A 20,152-nucleotide genomic window follows, 5' to 3' on the forward strand; every position below is an offset into this window, starting at 1 on the left:
AACTTGAGAATCACCCTTGAATTTTCCCTCTCCTTCAGTCCCCACATCTAAATAGTTTTCTAATCTGTCTGCTTATTGCCGTCCCATCTACCACTGCTCAGACCCCATTATTTCTTGGCTGGATTATTCTAGAAACCTCTTGACTGATCTCCCTACAGCCTTGTTATTCTCAAATCCACCCTCAGCTGCCAGAAAAGTCTATCTAAATTGCAAATCTAACCCTGCCACCCCCCTGCTTAAAAGTCTCCAGTGGCTCATTGCCTACAGGATGAAGTCCTAACTCTCCCACACAACAAACTTCACGATTGGCCCCTACTTGTTTTCAGAGTCTTGTGTCCCACCACTTCCTCCCTCACACACCTCTTACTGTTCTTGCCTCCCACCCCCAGCCTTTGCGTATGCTGTTCTCAATAACTGGAAGGTTCTTGTCCATTTTCCGTCACCTCACGTCTCTTGCCTCTTCCTTTAAGCCTCTGTCAGCTATCATCTTGCCTTCCCTGACTCCCTCCTCCCCTCCACCAGGAAGTGACGCCATTTCGTGTTTCTCTGAATTATCCTAGGCACATTTCTTTCCCTGCACATACTAAAATTCACGTTTTATTTTTTAAGTATTTCCCTCCCTACTAGATAGCATGTTCTTTTGTATCCCCAGTTCTGACACAATGCATAACACATCGAAAATAGGCAATAAACAATTGATGAATAAATGTAGCCTTGGGCTTTTCAAAAAAAATAATAAGTCATCACTGAAGCTAATTCTTCAGACAGGGGTTGAACTGGACAATCAGACATAAAATGATACTGAAGAAGAGTGAGTTTCTTGGCTCAAAAAGACACATGAGACTATGTGGGCAGCTCCTATCTGGAGGTGACATGAGAAGGCAGAGGGGGACGGAAGCTGGCTGAATGGACATGGGAATACAGAGTGAAGAGAAGGAGTACACTGTCACTTTGTAGGGACAGCAGCTAATGTTACACAGCAAGGTGTGTATAAGTTTTTATATGAGAGACTAATTTGATTTGTAAACTTTCACTTAAAGCACAATTTTTAAAAAAGGCATCAAGAGCAATTAGGCTAGATAAAGAAATAAAGGGCATCGAGATGGGCAAGGAAGAAGAAAAAGTATCTCTGTTTGCAGATGACATGATCTTATACACAGAAAACCCCAAAGAATCCTCAAGAGAACTACTGAAACTAATAGAAGAGTTCAGCAGAGTATCAGGATACAAGATAAACATACAAAACTCAGTTGGATTCCTCTACACCAACAAAAAGAACATCAAAGAGGAAATCACCAAACCAATATCATTTACAGTAGCCCCCAAGAAGATAAAATACTTTGGAATAAATCTTACCAGAGAGGTAAAAGACTTATACAAAGAAAACTACAATACGCTTCTACAAGAAACCAAAAGATACCTACATGAGTGGAAAAACATACCTTGCTCATGGATAGGGAGACTTAACTTTGTAAAAATGTCTATTCTACCAAAAGCCATCTATAGATACAATCCAATTCTGATCCAAATTCCAATGAAATTTTTTGATGAGATGGAGAAAGAAATCACAAACTTCACATGGAAGGGAAAGAGACCCGGGATAAGTAAACCACTACTGAAAAAGAAGAACAGAGTGGGAGGCCTCACTCTACCAGATTTTAGAACCTATTATACCACCACAGTAGTCAAAACAGCCTGGTACTGATACAACAACAGATACGTAGACCAATGGAACAGAATTGAGAGCCCAGACATAAATCCATCCACATATGACCAGTTGATATTTGACAAAGGCCCCAAAACATTTAAATGGGGAAAAGACAATCTTTTTAACCAATGGTGCTGGCATAACTGGATATCCATCTGCAAAAAAATGAAACAAGACCCATACCTCACTCCATGCACAAAAACTAACTCAAAATGGATCAAAGACCTAAATATCAAATCTAAAATGATAAAGATCATGGAAGAAAAAATAGGGACAATGTTAGGAGCCCTAATACATTGCATAAACAGTATAGAAAACATTACTAACAATGCAAAAGAAAAACTAGATAACTGGGAGCTCCTAAAAATCAAATACCTATGCTCATCCAAAGACTTCACCAAAAGAGTAAAAAGATTACCTACAGACTGGGGAAAAGTTTTTAGCTATGACGTTTCCGATCAGTGCCTGATCTCTTAAATCTATATGATACTGCAAAAACTCAACTACAAAAAGACAAAAAACACAGTTAAAAAATGGGCAAAAGATATGAACAGATACTTCACTAAAGAAGACATTCAGGTAGCTAACAGACACATAAGGAAATGCTCACGATCATGAGCCATCAGGGAAATACAAATCAAAACTACAATGAGATTTCAACTCATTCCAGCAAGGCTGGCATTAATCCAAAAAACACAAAACAATAAATGTCGGAGAGGCTGTGGAGAGACTGGAACACTTATACACTGCTGGTGGGAATGTCAAATGGTACAATCACTTTGGAAATTGATTTGGCGCTTCCTTGAAAAGCTAGAAATAGAACTACCATATCATCTAGCAATCCCACTCCTTGGAATATACATCCTAGAGAAATAAGAGCCTTTACATGAACAGGTGTATGCACACCTGTGTTCACTGCAGCACTGTTTACAATAACAAAAACATGGAAGCAACCAAGGTGCCCATCAACAGATAAATGGATAAACTATGGTATATTCACACGATGGAATACTACACATTGATAAAGAACAGTGATGAATCTGTGAAACATTTCATAACATGGAGGAACCTGGGCGGCATTATGCTGAGTGAAATTAGTCAGTTACAAAAGGACAAATACAGGATAAGACCACTATTTTAAGAACTGAAGAAACAGTTGAAACAGAGAAGAAAATATTCTTTGATGGTTACGAGATGGGGGGGAGGGAGAGTGGGAAAGGAGTTTTCACTAATTAGATAGTAGGTAAGAACTACTTTAGGTGACAGGAAAGACAACACACAATACAGGGGAGGTCAGCACAACTGGACTAAACCAAAAGCAAAGAAGTTTCCTGAATAAACTGAATGCTTCGAAGGCCAGCATAGCAGGGGCAGGGGTTTGGGGACCATGGTTTCAGGGGACATCTAAGTCAATTGGCATAATAAAATCTATTAAGAAAACATTCTGCATCCCACTTTGAGGAGTGGCGTCTGGGATCTTAAACGCTAGCAAGTGGCCATCTAAGATGCATCAATTGGTCTCAACCCATGTGGATCAAAGGGGAATGAAGAACACCAAGGATACAAGGTAATTACAAGCCCAAGAGACAGAAAGGGCCATATAAATCAGATACTACATAAGCCTGATACCAGAAGAACTAGATGGCGCCCCCACTACAACCGATGACTGCGCTGACAGGGAACACAACAGAGAACCCGTGAGGGAGCAGGAGAGCAGTGGGATGCAGACCCCAAATTCTCATAAAAAGACCAGGCTTAATGGTCTGACTGAGACTAGATGGACCCCGGTGGTCATGGCCCCCAGACCTTCTGTTGGCCCAGGACGGGAACCATTCCCGAAGCCAACTCTTCAGACATGGATTGGACTGGACAATCGGTTGGAGAGGAGTGAGCTTCTTGGATCAGGTGGACACTTGAGACTATGTTGGCATCTCCTGCCTGGAGGGGAGATGAGAGGGTAGAGGGAGTTAAAAGCTTGTAAAATGGACACGAAAAGAGAGAGTGGAGGGAGGGAGGGGGCTGTCTCATTAGGCGGAGGGCAATTGGGAGTATGTAGCAAGGTGTATATGGGTTTTTGTGTGAGAGACTGACTTGATTTGTAAACTTTCACTTAAAGCACAATAAAAAAATTTTTTTAAAAAAGGCATCACATGCAATTCTAGGAGCAACACTTAGGTTTCTTTGGAACAAGCACAAGGTCATTAAGTTTTAAATTTCAGACAGATTCGGAAAGAATACTTCAAGCTTCTCTGATTAAAAGATACGTGGATCAAATCCTGTCAAAATTAGACCCAAAGGATCATTCAAATACCTTCTTTTGCTGAAATCTCTTTGCATGTGGATTTATTTGAACGAAATAATACATTGTCTAGGAACTTATATATATATATTTTTTTTCTCCTTTGTTTCATACCGATATTTTGTATAAAACTTAGTTTTCAAGGCATTTTCGTATGCATATTTTTTTTCTTATAAGACTCTGAAGTCAGCTAAGGAGAGATTATTATACCCATTTTACAGATGGGACTGAGAGATTGTGATTTTCCCAAATTAGTGGCTAACTCTGTCCATGCAAGCACTGACTCCTAGGCCAGCAACCTCTTCTATCCAGTACCCCACCCTTCCTCGGGTCCTGGTTTTGATTTCTTCCCTCTTTCCTTTCTTTTTGTAATGTGATTTGACTCATAAATCAAATATATCTTAGACTATGGACAAATTCAACTGGATTAGAGAATATTTTTGGTAATATGCCTAACAGATATATATTTTAGTACATTCTGCCACCGACACAAGATGCTGAATTCTGTGCCAACTGAAACTTTTGATAAGACAGCAACATCTCAGTTAAAACGAATTGAAGGCAACCAACCTACCTCGGAACAACAATTGCAGGTTAGAAAATATCTTAAAGTTATTCTAGTTCAACTACTAATTCAGTTCCTAAATGTTTTCTATAATCGTCCAAACTTGTTTGACCATCTCCAGTAACCAGGAACTCATTATCCCTAAAAACAGTGTTGCCAGTTTCAGAACCTTGAGGAAACAGTTCTCTCTCTGCAATTTCCTCACGGTGAAAATGGTGATTTTTCTGATTTTTTAGTGCTATAAAAAGTCGGGATCCCAGCTGTATTGCTCATTAGCAGCTGTGAAGCTTTAGCAAATAACTTAGCCCCAGACCTTGGTTTCCTCATCTGTAAAATGGATCAAATGAAATAATACACGTAAATTGCCCAGCACTGTAGTGTCATCAGTAGTTAAGTGTCTATAAATATTTGTTGAATGGATGAACGACTCTTCCCTTGCCCATGGCCTATTTTCAAAGGAGCAATTACTCACGTAGAGTCACTGTACTTTAGAAAACAGTAAACAGCAGACTTTCTTCTTAGGAACATAATCTTAAAATAGCCAGGTTGACCTACTCACTCATGTCAGATACAAACACGACCACGGAAGGAACACTGTCACCCTGTAACCTGAATCATCAAATCTAACTTTTACATCATCGTGTAGTAAGTAGCATTATCTCTTGCGTCCAGCCCTTTACTTTGTGATTAAAGCACACATTGTAAATCTTGCTGGAGTCAAATCTTGGTAAGTCAGAGTACTAAAAAGAAAGCACCAGGTTAGTAAAGAGCCTAGAAATTGTGTCCCAAGAGGAATGGTTGAAGGAACCAGGAATGCTTGGCCTGGAGCAAAAGAAAAGCCATCTTCAAGGGTTTGAAAAGCTGTTATGTCGAAGATAGAATATATTCTTTCACTGTTTCTTCTCAAAGCAAAACTAAAATCAATTGTGGAAACTACAAGATGGACCTTCAGACTAAAAATAAGAGAGAACCAAAAACTCTGGTATGTTTTGTTTGTTAGCTGCCGTTGAGTCAGCCCCTGCCTCATCACGACCCCAATGGAATGAAAAGCTGCCCAGTTCGTGACCAGTTTTCAGATTGGACTACTATGATCCATGTGGTTTTCACTGGCTGACTTTTGGAAGTAGATCACCAGGCCTTTCTTCCTAGTCTGGCTTAGCCTAGAAGCTCCACTGAAACCTGTTCAGCACCATACGGATATGCAAGCCTCCACTGACAGACGGGTGGAGGCACACACCTGAGGCGCATTGGCTAGGAACCTGCATGGGAGGCGAGCATTCTGCCACTGAACCGCCAATGCCTCAGTAAAAGTCTAGTACAACCCGTTAAGATGCAGGCTGTCTTGGGAGGTCGTAGGTTTCTTCATCTTGGATGAGCATCAGTCAAGAACTGGGAGATAGGACTAAATGGTCGCTATTCAAACCACTTCAAATTCAAGAATTTTGTTATTCTAAAGAGAAAAGGGCATCACAATAATTACCTTTGAAAATGTCCCTCCAGAAGTTAATCTAATTATTCCAACCCAATCTGATTGTTAACTCTTCCATCTGTTTAAATCCCAGGAAACTACAGTAAACGAGTGTATCAAGGTGTGAGAGTGAAACATACAGTCAAAGACCTACTGGCAGAAAAACGATCCAGGCAGACAAGTAATTCAAGATATAATGTAAGTCCCAATTCAATACATTGTCAAGTGTTTGGAGGTTTAAGTGCTCCCTGCCTCATCCACACACCAGTCTCCCATACCTAGGGTCTGACAGTCTAGCTACAAAGCTCTCCTTTGGTGGCAACATGCTCTATAATTACTTTTGTTTGTCATTACTCCCCATGATGGATAATCTTTGCCTTGCTTGGTATCTTCTGTTTCTCACTTAGTGGTGCCAACCTTGGCAATTTAACTTATCACTCCCTTCTATTGCCCTCCTCATGCTCGTCTATTTTACACAGGTTTTCGTGTCCGTTTTGGAAGAGTTTTATGTCTCTATTTGCCTGCTATTGATTATATGGCCTTGGAAATAGAATTCATTTTTCCTCATAACTGCATATCACATAAACCACAGACAGTAAATGCTAACTGGCCTCCTGCCTGAAGAGCCTGATGGAGTGGGAGGAACACGGGCAGAGAGGGAACCACAGCCCTGGCACAAACCAGCCGTGAGACCCTGGGCAAGTCACTTGACTTCTCTGAACCCAACTTGAAATGAGTCAATCAAAATTATCTCCAGGGTCGCTTCCAACTGTAAAAGTCTCTGACTATTATTAGCACTATGGCAGATCTGGGGCCCTGATGGCACAGTGGTTAAGAGCTCAACTGCTAACCAAAACGTTGGAAGTTCAAATCCACCAGCTGCTCCTTGGAAACTCTATGGGGCAGTTCTACTCTGTCCTATAGGGTCACTATGAGTCTAAATCAATTCAACAGCAGATCTATTAAGCTACAAGTAACCATTCCATAAACTCCATGATCTTCTTGGTTGGCTACTCCAGCTAATGGCAATGAAAGGATGACATGTCCTGACTTTTTCATTTTCCCCCAGTAACGAATTAACCAAGGCTCAGGTAGTGGGAATAATGCTGACGTTTAGCCAGAGCTATTCTAAACCAGATACAGAGACAACTTAGAAAAAACATCTCTGTAACATGTAAAATCAGATTCTAAAATCCTAGTAAAAAGTGGCGTAAGTCTAAAACCTCTATCTGCCATTCAGGTCTGCAAAAATAGTTCCACTCTGCAGCTAAAATAGGTAATTGCTCTCAGACCTCCAAAAACAAATGATTCTTGAACGGAAATAGCATTTGGCTATCAAAATCAATACATAAAGACAGGCATCTACTGGGCTTCTACTGGATGCAGGACGCGAGAACAGACGCCCAAGAATCGATGGGGCAGCCAGGTACAATGCCTGGTATGGGGGCTGGTACGCAGCAGGTATTACTGTCCCCTCCAGCGTCCTTGTTGAGAACGCCAGCACCACGCCCAGCACTACTCCAAAAACAAGCTTCTGGAACATGTTTCAAGCGAACCACCTCCAGGTACAACTTCCTGACATCCAAGAACACCTTTTATCACACATTTTCTGTTTTCCTTTCTTTGAAACCACCTTCTGTCTTCGAGTTCAACAAGTGGAGTTTAGCTGATACAAAGAGATCTGAGGGACTGGCTTCTTGTCAGCCCCTAGTGCAGTGTCTCTCATGGTGCCCTCTCGGAATCATCTGGAGTGTGTGCTAAAACAGTGATACAAAGCAAGTCTCTTTTGAGAGAGTTTAGAGAGAGGGCAGGAGGGGGAAGGAGAGAGAGAGTGGAAAAAATTCAAAGTCTACTATAAGTGGTCCTCATCTTCAAGCAGAAGTTATGTGGGCTACTTAGCTATCATATGAGAGAGGAACTGAACCTAGAACTTGAAAAAAAGTTCCAGGCAAATTGTCTGGGAAGATAAGAGTCACACATAGGGATAATACCCATAGTCAAGGAGCAGACAGTGTGAATGAGGCTGTAACTCACTTCTTGGCATTGTCATTAATAATTTCGTTGTTGTTTTTGGGTGCCACCGAGTTGATTTCAAGTCATAGCAACCCACATAAGAGAGTGGAACTGCTCCAAAGGGTTTTCTTGGCTGTAGTCTTTACGGAAGCAGATTTCCAGGTCTTCCTCCCATGGAGCTTCTGGATAGGTTCAAACTACTGACCATTCACGTAGCAGCCAAGCACTTAATCGTTTGCACCTCAGGACTCTTTGTCATTAATAGCACCTATATACAAATGATAAGACACTATATCAGAGTTATATAAAAAGATTAAAAAAAAAAAAAGACATTTACCATTGAGTCAACTCCAATTTGTGGTAACAAGAGGATATGTACGTATGTGACTATCAAATACTGTGTTTTTTCTATTTCTTGATAAATTTTTATTTTATAAAAGATAATAATATAAACATAATAAATTATTTTGTTTTCTTTTAAAATGCATGTTCCTGAGCCCTGTCTCATGTCTACTGGCATAGAGTTTCTGGGCTAGGGCCAAGTAATGGGTTTTTTTTTTTTTTTTAATTGTGGTTTAAGTGAAAGTTTACAAACCAAGTCAGTCTCTCATACAAAAACTTGTATACACCTTTCTGTATACTCCTAGTTGCTCTCCGCCTAATGAGACAGCACACTCCTTCCCTCCACTCTATTTTCGTGTCTATTAGCCCAGCTTCTGACCCACTCTGCCCTCTCATCACTTCTCTAGACAGGAGCTACCCACAGAGTCTCATGTGTCTACTTGATCCAAGATGCTCACACTTCACCAGGACCATTTTCTAGCCCATAAAAAAAACCAGTATAATTCCTGTCTGAAGAGTTGGTTTTTGGAATGGTTCCTGTCTTGGGCTAACAGAAAGTCTGGGGATCATGACCTCTGGGGCCCTTCTAGTCTCAGTCAGACCATTAAGTCTGGTCTTTTTACAAGAATTTGGCATCTGCATCCCACTGCTCTCCTGCTCCCTCAGGGTTTCTCTGTTGTGTTCCCTGTCAGGGCAGTCATCAGTTGTAGCTGGGCACCATCTAGTTCTTCTGGCCTCAGGCTGATGTAGTCTCTGGTTTATATGGCCTTTTCTGTCTCTTGGGCTCATAATTACCTTGTATCTTTGGTGTTCTTCATTCTCCTTTGCTCCAGGTGGGTTGAGATCAATTGATGTATCTTAGATGGCCACTTGCTAGCGTTTAAGACCCCAGACACCACTCTCCAAAGTGGGATGCAGAAAGTTTTCTTAATAGATTTTATTACAGCAATTGACTTAGATGTCCCCTGAAACCATGGTCCCCAAACCCCGGCTCCTGCTATGCTGGGCTTTGGGAACGGTCATTTTTAACAAGTTCCTTGGATAATTCCTTCACACATTACAGGTTGAGAACTTTTCCATAAAGCAAAGAACAAGTCTCGAAGCCTCATGCGTTGCAGCTGAGGTTCTCTTTACTCAAACAGAAACTTATTGAGTTACTGCTATTGGCCCAGTGGCATTGTGTTATAGAGAAAGTGGGTACAAGAAACACGTAACAAATAATTGGTGCCTTTAAGCATCAAATAACCTGGTGGAAAGGGAAAATATTTACACATTTAACAAATACAAGACCGTATAACCAAGCACCGAATCCAAAAGATAAAAACTGAATCTTTAAGATAAAAGACCAGGTGCCATAGCCAAGTGATACGAAGACTGTAATAATGTTTACATTAAGACAATTTAAAGCATACTTCCTGGTGTATTACCTCATTTGATAAGCACAGTAACCTGTAAGACTGATATTTATGTTATTTCCTATTTTACAAATAAAAAAATCTAGAGCAAGAGAAAGGAAGTGATTGTTCCTACACTGCAGGGTTAATAAGTGATTGTTCTTCTGAGCCCTAATTCCATAGTCTTTTCGATGCTTTGCACTGAGAAGACAAAGATCAATGTGGACTAGAATAGATTATTGTGTGAGACATGCAAACAAAGGGAATCAAAGTATCAGAAAATACATCATACAGAAAGAACTTCTAGGACTAGAAAAGTGCAGACAGCTCACATCATGGCAGTTATTCCCAAGCATCAAATGTACATGAGTATGAACTCATCCTTAACTTTGTGTTCCCATCTTGTTACCCAACATCTCTTACTCTCATCTTCAGCTCAATGGCCATTTAAATTTGCGTAGTTAAGTGAACGAAGTCCCAAAATATGACATACAGAAGCATGGTTGCTTGGACTTAAGTGTCTTCAAATAAATAGTCCATAAATTGATTTTACCGTCCACCTGCTCATGTTTCACGCTCTGAATCATTATTCTAGAATATTTGTGTATCTCAAGAAGATCACTTTTGTTAACCATCCTATTTCTGTCCCTGTTGCAAACGCAACCCAATGAGCAGGAATCTTAGAGAATCACAAAGAATCACGTTACCGATGGGCATTTGCATGGGTAATACTGAGACTACTGTCACTTTTTCTACCAATGCCCTAGGTGACAATGAATCTAACAAGGCCAGATAGGAAAGCCATCCATTAGACATGTTCAGAATTTTCAGCTGGCAATATGGCTAATCACCTGTCAAAGTCTAACTTGAGGAGATTGGAGGTTCTGTCATGGGAATTTACCTTAAGCTTATGCTAGGCCAAAAAATGGCCCCCAAAGTATTCAACATCATATCCCTAGAACCTGTGAATGCTACATTATATAGCAAAAGATGTGAATAAGCTAAGGATCTTGATAGAAGGATCTTATCCTGGATTATTCAGGTAGGCCCTAAATGCAGGGGCCTCTCTGTGGAAAACAGCATCTAGGGAAATTAGCTTTAAATTGCTGAATGATCTCTCACAGCCGGCAATGGAAACTGCAATGGCCAATAGAGACTGCTTTTTAGCGACCCCCTCCTCTAGCAGTGCCCAGGGCAACTGCCCTACCTGCCATACCTTAGTTACACCTCTGCCTAAATGCAATCACATGTATCCTTATAAGAGAGAGGCAGAAGAAGTTTTGAGAAAGACAGCAGAGGACACATGGAAGAATGTGACCACAGAGACAGAGACTGGACTGATATGGCCACAGTCAAGGGATGCAGACGGTGACCAGAAGCTGGAAGAGGCAAAGAGCAGATTCTCTCTTAGGGTCTCCAGGGGGAGCGTAGTTCTGCTGACACCTTGATTTTAGACTTCTGGCCTCCAGAACTGTGAAAGAGTACATTTTGGTTGTTTCAAGCCACCCAGTTTGTACTAATTTGTTACAGCAGCCCAAGGAAACTAATACGCATGTATTATGGAAACTATGCCTCCCTGGATAAGAACCCTGCAGGAAGTAATATTTTATGCCCAAATTCATGCTCGCCTCTGTACAACAGCATTTTGATAATGTTTACTCAAGGCTGTGTGGATCCATCTTTATTACATTTTCCCTGAAGAACACCTGTTTTTGATACCATAAAATGTTTTTCACATTTTTGCAGTAGGAATCTAAGGGGAAAAAAAATTGTACTAAAAGAGACTTCCACCAAAGGCTGGAAATTAAAACCACTTCTATACATTTGAGCTATAATTCTGTTTTCACAGCTATTATTGTGTATATTTGTTTAAATAGTGCTTTTATCTCTCTCAAATTTTTCTGTGTGTCCATCATCATTACAAGACTAGATGCTCTACCAGAATATTTAAAATATGAACCATTCATCAATGTCTAGTACATACATACATGAATGTATGTATGTATATGTAGCATATAAAATTAGACTTTTGATGTAGGCTTATGCTTAGTTTCTTTTTTCAATTATGCTATTTCAACTGAATTTCATTAAAGGTAATCTTCAAAATATTTTAATATCTTTACTAAAGTCAGTGTACTATCAGTTATACACAGTTTTTTAAAAAAAAAGGAAGCAGTAAGCCCAGTAGCTACAGTTTTTCAGTTTTATTTGGAAATTCAGTGAACCATTTGCAGACTCTTGAGCTTTCTAATCAAGTTTTTCTTAAACCAGCATAAAGATTCATTCAAAATCATTGAATATGCCACAGCCAGCATGAGGGAATTTTTTTTAAACTTGCTGAGTGGAAAATGGAAATCAGGTTGGAATTAAAATTTTGTGATAGAATGGAGGTGCAGAACAGTATGGGGAAAATAAGAATCAGCTTGGGAGTCAGGGTTTGATGTTAAATCCATTTTGTTGGTTATGGACATGCTAATAGTTATCCTTCTCTTTCATCAAAATGCTTCAGTGAAAAACAATAAGGAAATAAATATGAAAGTTCTTTAAGTTAATATTCTAAATAAACTTAGGAAAAAAAATAAGTGGAGGTTTTGGAAGACCTGATTCTGTTTTCAGAAGGTCTTAACTAAGGAAAATGTTGGAGAGAAATATTGCAAGTGGGATATTTGGATTAGATTAGCCTTGAATTATGCCGTTGTTGTTGGTGGCGATCCCATGTACAACAGAAGGAAACACTGCCCAGTCATGCGCCATCTTCACAATCCTTGCTTTGGTTGAGCCTATTGTTACAGTCACTGTGTCAAACCATCTCTTTGAGGGTCTTTCTCTTTTTCGCTGACCCTCTACTTTACCTAGCATAATGTACTTCTCCAGAGACTGGTCCTTCGTAATAACATATCCAAATTACATGAGACAGTCTTGCTATCCTCGCTTCTAAGGAGCATTCTGGCTGTACTTCTTCCAAGACAGGTTTGTTTATTCTTCTGGCAGTCCATGGTCTATTCAACAGTCCTTGCCAACACCGCAATTCAAAGGCAACAATTCTTCTTCCATCTTTCTTATTCATTGTCCAGCTTTCCCATGCATATGAGGCAACTGAAAATACCATGGCTTGCGTCAGGGGCACTTTGGTCCTCAAAGTGACATCCTTGCTTTTAACAATTTAAAGGGGTCTTTTGAAGCAGATTTGCGCAATGCAATATTGTCATTTGATTTCTTGACTGCTGCTTCCATGGGTGTTGATAGTAGAAATGAAATGAAATCCTTGCCAACTTCAATGTTTTCTCTGTTTATCATGATGTTGCTTATTGGTCCAGCTGTGAGGATTTTGGTTTTCTTTACTTTGAGATGTAATCCATACTGTAGTCTTTGACCTTCGTCAGTAAGTGCGTCAAGTCCTCTTCACTTTCAGCAAGCAAGGTTCTGTCATCTGCATATGGCAGCTTGTTAATGAGTCTCCCTCCAATCTTGATGCCGCGTTCTTCTTCATATAGCCCAGCTTCTGGGATTATTTGCTCAGCATACAGGTTTAATAAATTTGGTGAGAGGATACAAGCCTGATGCACACCTTTCCTGATTTTAAGCCATTCAACACCCCCGTTGTTCTGTTCAAATGACTGCCTCTTGGTCTGTGTACAGTTTCCACGTGAGCACAGTTAAGTGTTCTGGAATTCCCATTCTTCACAATGTTATCCATAATTTGTTATGATCCACACAGTCGAATGTCCTTGCATAGTCAATAAAACACAGGTAAACATCTTTCTGATATTCTCTGCTTTCAGCCAAAATCTGTCTCATATCAGCAACCATATCTCTCATTTCATGTCCTCATCTGAATCAGACTTGAATTTCTGGCAGCTCCTTGTCGATGTCCTGCTGCGACCATTTTTGAATTATCTTCAGCAAACTTTTACTTGCATGTGATATTAAAGATACTGTCTGATAATTTCTGCGTTCTGTTGAATTGTACTATATATATATGCATATCAAAATTAACTATTTGCACATATGTATGATTCTTTTGTACTAACTTCAAGTGTTCGCCTTTCAAATCAGAATTACAGTTATTTTCTTCTACATTTTCTTAAATCCTTACTTTTAAATTAGCTGCTAAAATCTCTACTTGAAGAACATACAGGATAAGGCTATATTGTCTGTCGGGTTTCTTTGTTAATAATCTTTCCTAGTTATTTTTGGAAGAGAAATATTGGAAGCATAGAAAGCAGCTTTATAATAGTACATATTTGATGGGAAAACGTGGGTAAACAGAAAGTAAATGGGTGCCAGATAGTACATTTATGGCATAGTATAACTTAAAGTGTTTGATCTTTGTTGAGAGGTGAGTAAATTCGAACTGTGGAACAGGTGTGCATTACCCAGCTCTGTCCCTAGTAACTGTCTGACTTCCCATCAGGACTGCTAGTCTGAGGATTGTTTACATACCCAGCTGCATTCGGCTGCACCAATCACTTACACACGGCAATTAGCACCAAGGGTAAACACTGTGATGTCCCTATCTGTGATTTGCATTTGGATTTCTTAGGAAGTATTAGACAAAGAAAACACACCGTTGGAAACTGCATATTGGGTCATCTCAAATTCTCTGTGATTTCGTGAAACTTTGGGAAACACATCAGAGACGTACCTTTTAGGCTAAAAGAGAAACTACTCCTTCTTCAGTCTGCTTGAATCCCTCCTTCTGCTTAAGTGGTCTCGGGCATTCCCTTCTCATCTCTGGGCTTCGGTGTCCTTGCCTATAAAAGTAGGGAGTTGGACCAGCTTTCTAAATTCCCTCTCACTTCAGTATTCAGTTTTAATACTCAAGCTTTAAAGTTTGTCCCATTCTTTTACCTTGTTTTTGCAATTTTACTTCAAATTTTCCCATCTCACTGTTTAGGATTTAAAACAGATTCGAATCTCTGAGAAGTAGCTCATACCTAGTTTGAAGCATCTTTGAGCTAATGCTTCTGCCAATAGACTCACTCTGTCATCTGGGGACCTACGGTACTTAGATTGAGAAATCTTCTAAAGACACATCCAGTAAGGGGGCATACAGCATGGGGAAGAGTTGAGGCTCTCGAGCCAGATGACCTGAGTTCAAATCCCAGCTCTGTCATTTGCCATTTGCTTGGTGATGGGAAACTCACTTTGCTTTGCTGGAAAAGGAGGATAATAATACCAGCCTTGCAAGGTTATCATAGAGGATTAGATTTAATATTTGTCAAGGGCTTGGCCCATAAGTGCTCAATAAATACTGTTGTTATTACATACTGCTTGCAAGGAATGATGCTGGTTAGAAGTCAAAGTGATTTAAGAAATCCTTTGGCCTGAAGAAATGCATAGACCAATTGCAGGGGTAGAATCTATAAGTGAAATGTTGTTAGGTGCCAACTAGTTGGCCCCTGACTCATGGCAACCCCATGCACAACGGAAGGCAGCACTGCCCAGTCCTACGCCATGCCCGTGATTGGTTGCAGATCAGACCATTATGATCCATAGGGTTTTCTTTTTCCTTTTTCTCTTTAAAAAAAAAATATATATATATATATATACACATATATATAGTTGTTGAAAATGTACACAGCAAAACATACACCAATTCAACGATTTCTATGCATACAATCAGTGACATTGATTACATTCTTCAAATCGCACGATCGTTCTCCCCCTCCTTCCAGATGTGGATCACCAAACTGTTTTCCTAATCCGTGTGAATCCGGACCCCCCCCGCCCCCCCGGAAACCTGCTGTGTATCACAGCAACGTGCAGGTCTCTCCTGACAGAAGAGTGGCAGCTGTGCATGAGGTGCACTGGCCGGAAATTGAACTGGGATCTCCTGCACGGAAGGCAAAAATTCTACCACTGAACCACCAATGCCTTATATATGTGAAATAAGTGATTAAAAACAAAAAGATTGCTTTTGCTCCAAGTGCCAAACAAGTGATAGTGATAATCAATGAAACAAACACTCTGGGATTCAGAGAAGGGTGAGCAATTTGTGAACCAGACGGGTGGAAGGCTTCTTGGAGGAGGTCGAGACTTGAGCTCAGCTTTGAAGGAAGAGGGTTGGAATCTGAGCAAAAATGGGAGGGGACAAAGACCCAGAGGGACAGGAGGTAGCCTGTCTGTGATGACCAGTGAAAGGACCAACTTTGCCTGTAGGGTGGAGAAGTAAAAGGGAAGGTCTGGAGAAGAAAAGGTCTGCCTGGACTGTCATCCTTCAAGATTCAGGACCAGCCTCAGCTGTCAAGTCCTCCCAGACACTCCCCTCTCTTCCCAAAGCCTCCAGCATATTTTGCTGCTAAAATACTTATTACACCTCACTATAACTGCTTCCTTTCTTAAATCTCTCCCCCAACTGGTTGTTGTCTTGCTATTTTTGTTTGTTCCTTTAGGAATCTCCAGCCCAAGAGAAATGGCCATGTAGGAGAATGGTGAAGCACTTGCATTTTGGAGTCAGACAGAACGAGGCTCCGACTCTGGCATGTAGAAGTTGTTATCTAACTTCTCCGGGCCTCAGTTTCCTCCGGTGTAAATGGAGATAATGATACCCACCATATAAGATGTCATGCGAATGAAATTAGATGCTGTGTATAAGCGCCTAGTACGGCACATGGCACTTTACAAGTTCACAGCTAATGGCAGCTGTTGTGGTTTTTAAAGTGCCTGGCACGTGGGCAACCCAGTGCCGTTGAGTCAATTCCGACTCCTAGCTACCCTATAGGACGGAGTAGAGCTGCCCCATAGAGTTTCCAAGGAACACCTGGAGGATTGGAACTGCCGACCCCTTGGTTAGCAGCCGTAGCACTTAACCACCACGCCGCACATGGTAGCACCTGATAAACGTCACAGGGAAGCTGTGCCGCTGGAAGGTGGATGTGCGCAGGAGTGTGGGAGCTCTGAAAAGCAGCCTGAGAAGTTTAGATATTCCTGCCTTCATTACTAGTAATTCTAATACAATGCTAAATAAGTCAGACCATTAGAAAGGTCAATGGGTGTTGTTATTTATTTTATTTTATTTTTTAGGCTTGCAAATTAACTCATGATGAGCAAATGAAACAGCAAAACAGTAGAAACAACAGTTAGCAACCTTAATTCTTCTCTGGCTCAGGAATGCAACCACTCTTCATAGGCCGATAGGACAAAATGGTTGCAGTTGAAGCTCCAACTCAGTGCATTTCATTAAGATAAATTCAGCTGCTCCCATTCGGTCGTACTGATTACCCGGAGACTTAATCATTCCCGGGTTACAAAGTAAGCGTTGTACCTATCCATCATGGACAACTGTATATGAAAACCCAACATGAAATGGCAGGAAGGAGGAAATACGAGTCTTAATATTTTGATTAGGATTTGCCACGAATTTTCTGATCTAACAAACATTGTTACTTTTTTTAAGCCTACATTTCCTCAGTTAAAAGGACCATATAATCTTGAGAGGTGCAGACAGGAGTGGATCAGTGCTCACAAGAATTCTCAGTTTGCCCCCTTCTCCCTGCTGGGTGCAGCTATTTCTCTTGCTGACTCAGTAGTTTTTCCATCCCTCCCCCACTGGCATCCTTACCCAACCTGCAAGGCTAGGCTGAAACTCTTTATTCTGAAAAAGATAAATCCTGTTTCTTCTAGTTCAACGGGGGTTTTCAGATTGAGTCTACAAGGAAAATAGGGAACAGAAAAATCTCATAAAGCCCAAGAGCAGTTACGTGGGGTACAGATTTCCTGACACTAACGTCAATATCTGGTTAATGCCTGGCATGGCCGCAACAGTTGAGGGGACTTCTAAAGGCAGGCCCCTTTCATCACCTCAGTTCTGTTCTGGATAATTCAGGGTTCTTAATAATAATAGTTACTGTTTACTGTAACTATTTTCATTTATCCATTTTAAAATATATTCCATCTATCAATGAAAAGCAGAAGAGGCTTAAGAGATTGGCACTCATGTATATTTACTCTAATACATGTTTTTCAGAAGAGGAAACTAAGGATCAGGTAGAAAGCAGTGAATCTTAGATTTAAACACAGGTTTTTGAGAATCCAAGGTCTTTTACCCACCATACAACATTGCCTTCTTAAATGTACAAGTCTGATCCAAGAGAGGACTAGCTTTGGAATGACTTCAAGTACTTCTGCTAAGTCATCATCTCACACTTCAGATTTAATACATGATAAAACCAGTTGCCATCGAAGTGGCCCCGGCTCATGGTGGCCCATGTGTGTGTCAGAGTAGAATTGTGCTCCATAGGGTTTTCCATGGCTGATTTTTCGGAAGTAGATGGCAAGACCTTTCTTCTGAAGCACCTCTGTGTAGACTCGAACCTCCAACCTTTTGGTTAGCAGCCAAACATGTTAACCATTTTTACCACCCAGGAGTTCCTTAATACATGATGATGTGCCCCAATTATGATCTTGCTCCTTCTCAACCACGTGTTTATCTCCCCACCCATCCCTGCAGTGAGTCCATAGACTGCTCAGAAGCCAGGCCTTCCTTTCCTATGACACCCAGACATCTTAGAAGAAACTAGACACCTGAAGGTCTTCATTGTCTTCTAGGACCTATCTTTAGTTCTTTCCCAGAATCTGCTTCCAAAATATAGTCCTTTGTCATTCCCACCACTGCTGGACCCCAGGTCTCTTCAAGCCCTCTGTGTTCAAGAGGAAAGCATTTCCTGAACCAGAGTCCAAGGATACCACACTGACCTCTCCGCTGCTCTCCTAGAGACCCCCAGGGCCTATCTCATCCACCCTGCTCTTCTCTGGCCTATTCCTCTTGCCTGGTGATTACTCTCCTGCTAGGTCTTTTGGTGAAGGAAGGGTGATTTCTTTTCTGACTATTGCCAACCTGGTCTGTAGAAGGTCTTGTTCTTCTATATGAGAAGACAGACAATGTGAGCTTCCTTGCACTGACTGGAAGAGATTTCTGAGCCCAGCGAAACATAGAGTTTACCAGCTCGGTTTAGCTGGCTTTCTCTGTTGACTCATCTCTTAGATGCTCTCCCCATCCCTGTGATGTGCAAAATTCTCTCATAGTTTTACCTGCTGAAGTGCCTTAAACATACCCTTTTTTTTTTACATGTGCATATAAAAACTTATGTACACCTTGCTATGTACTCCTAGTTGCTCTCCCCGTAATGAGATAGCACACTCCTCCTCTCCGTCCTGTATTCCCCATGTCCGTTCAACCAGCTCCTGTCCCCCTCTGCCTTCTCATCTTGCCTCCAGACAGGAGCTGCCCACATATTCTCATGTGTCTTCTTGAGCCAAGAAGCTCACTCTTCACCAGTATCACTTTCTGTCTTACAGTCCAGTCCAATCCCTGTCTGAAGAATTGGCTTTGGGAATGGTTTCAGTCTTAGGCTAACAGAAGGCCCAAGGACCATGACCTCTGGGGTTGTTCTAGTCTCAGTCAGACCATTAAGTCTTGTGTTTTTACGAGAATTTGAGGTCTTCATCCTACTGTTCTCCTGCTCCCTTAGGGATTCTCCGTTGTGTTCCCTGTCAGGGAAGTCATTGGTTATAAACAGGCACCATCTAGTTCTTCTGGCCTCATGCTAATGTAGCCTCTGGTTTATGTGGCCCCTTCTGTCTCTTGGGCTCATAATTACCTTGTTTCTTTGATGTTCTTCATTCTCCTTTGCTCCAGGTGGGTTGAGACAAATTGATGCATCTTAGATGGCCGCTTGCTAGCGTTTAAGACCCCAGATGCCACTCACCAAAGTGGGATGCAGGATGTTTTCCTTAAGCGTATTCTTAATAAATATCATAGTCACTAAGGAAAGAGGCTGCCACTCATTTGTCAGTTTGTCGGACTGCAGTGGCTTGTGTGTTTCTGTGATGCTGGAAACTATGCTACCGGTACTTCAAATACCAGCAGGGTCGCTCATGGCAGGCAGGTTTCAGTGAAGGTTTCAGACTAATACAGACTAGGAGGAAAGGCCTGGTGATCTACTTCTGAAAATTAGCCAATGAAAACTCTATGGATCACAAAATACTATCTGAGACTTCAACTTGCTTACTTGGGACATGTCATCAGGAAAGACCAATTGCTAGAAAAGGATATCCTGTTTGGTTAACTAGGGAGTCAGCCAAAACAAGTGAAACCCTCAATGACATGGATTGACAGAATAGCTACAAGAATGGGCTCAAATATACCAATGATCATGAAGATGGCACAGGACCTGGCAACATTTTGTTCTGTTATACACAAAGTCACCATGAGCTGGAGCTGCCAACTCGACAGCACCTAGTAACAAGGGAAAGGGGAGGGAGTCATTTCCTTAGGCCCTTACAATCAAAACCCGAATCCATTGCCCTTACCTTCTTATAAAAATATGGAAAAAGATGGGTGGAACAGGACTACAAATGC

General features: G+C 41.1%; 1 protein-coding gene across 1 annotated transcript in view; it reads left to right on the forward strand.

The window, feature by feature from the left end:
- Positions 1–6,118: 6,118 nt before the first annotated feature.
- Positions 6,119–20,152, forward strand: part of POU2AF2 (POU class 2 homeobox associating factor 2) — a gene marked incomplete at its 5' end in the record, with an annotated part of 41,775 nt that continues 27,741 nt past the window's right edge. The window contains 1 exon segment of the mRNA XM_023554714.2: positions 6,119–6,238. Within this exon segment, the coding sequence (XP_023410482.2) occupies positions 6,119–6,238 (120 nt within the window).

Source organism: Loxodonta africana, chromosome 7 (genome assembly GCF_030014295.1).
Source record: "Loxodonta africana isolate mLoxAfr1 chromosome 7, mLoxAfr1.hap2, whole genome shotgun sequence".
In the NCBI taxonomy this organism is placed as follows: domain Eukaryota; kingdom Metazoa; phylum Chordata; class Mammalia; order Proboscidea; family Elephantidae; genus Loxodonta; species Loxodonta africana.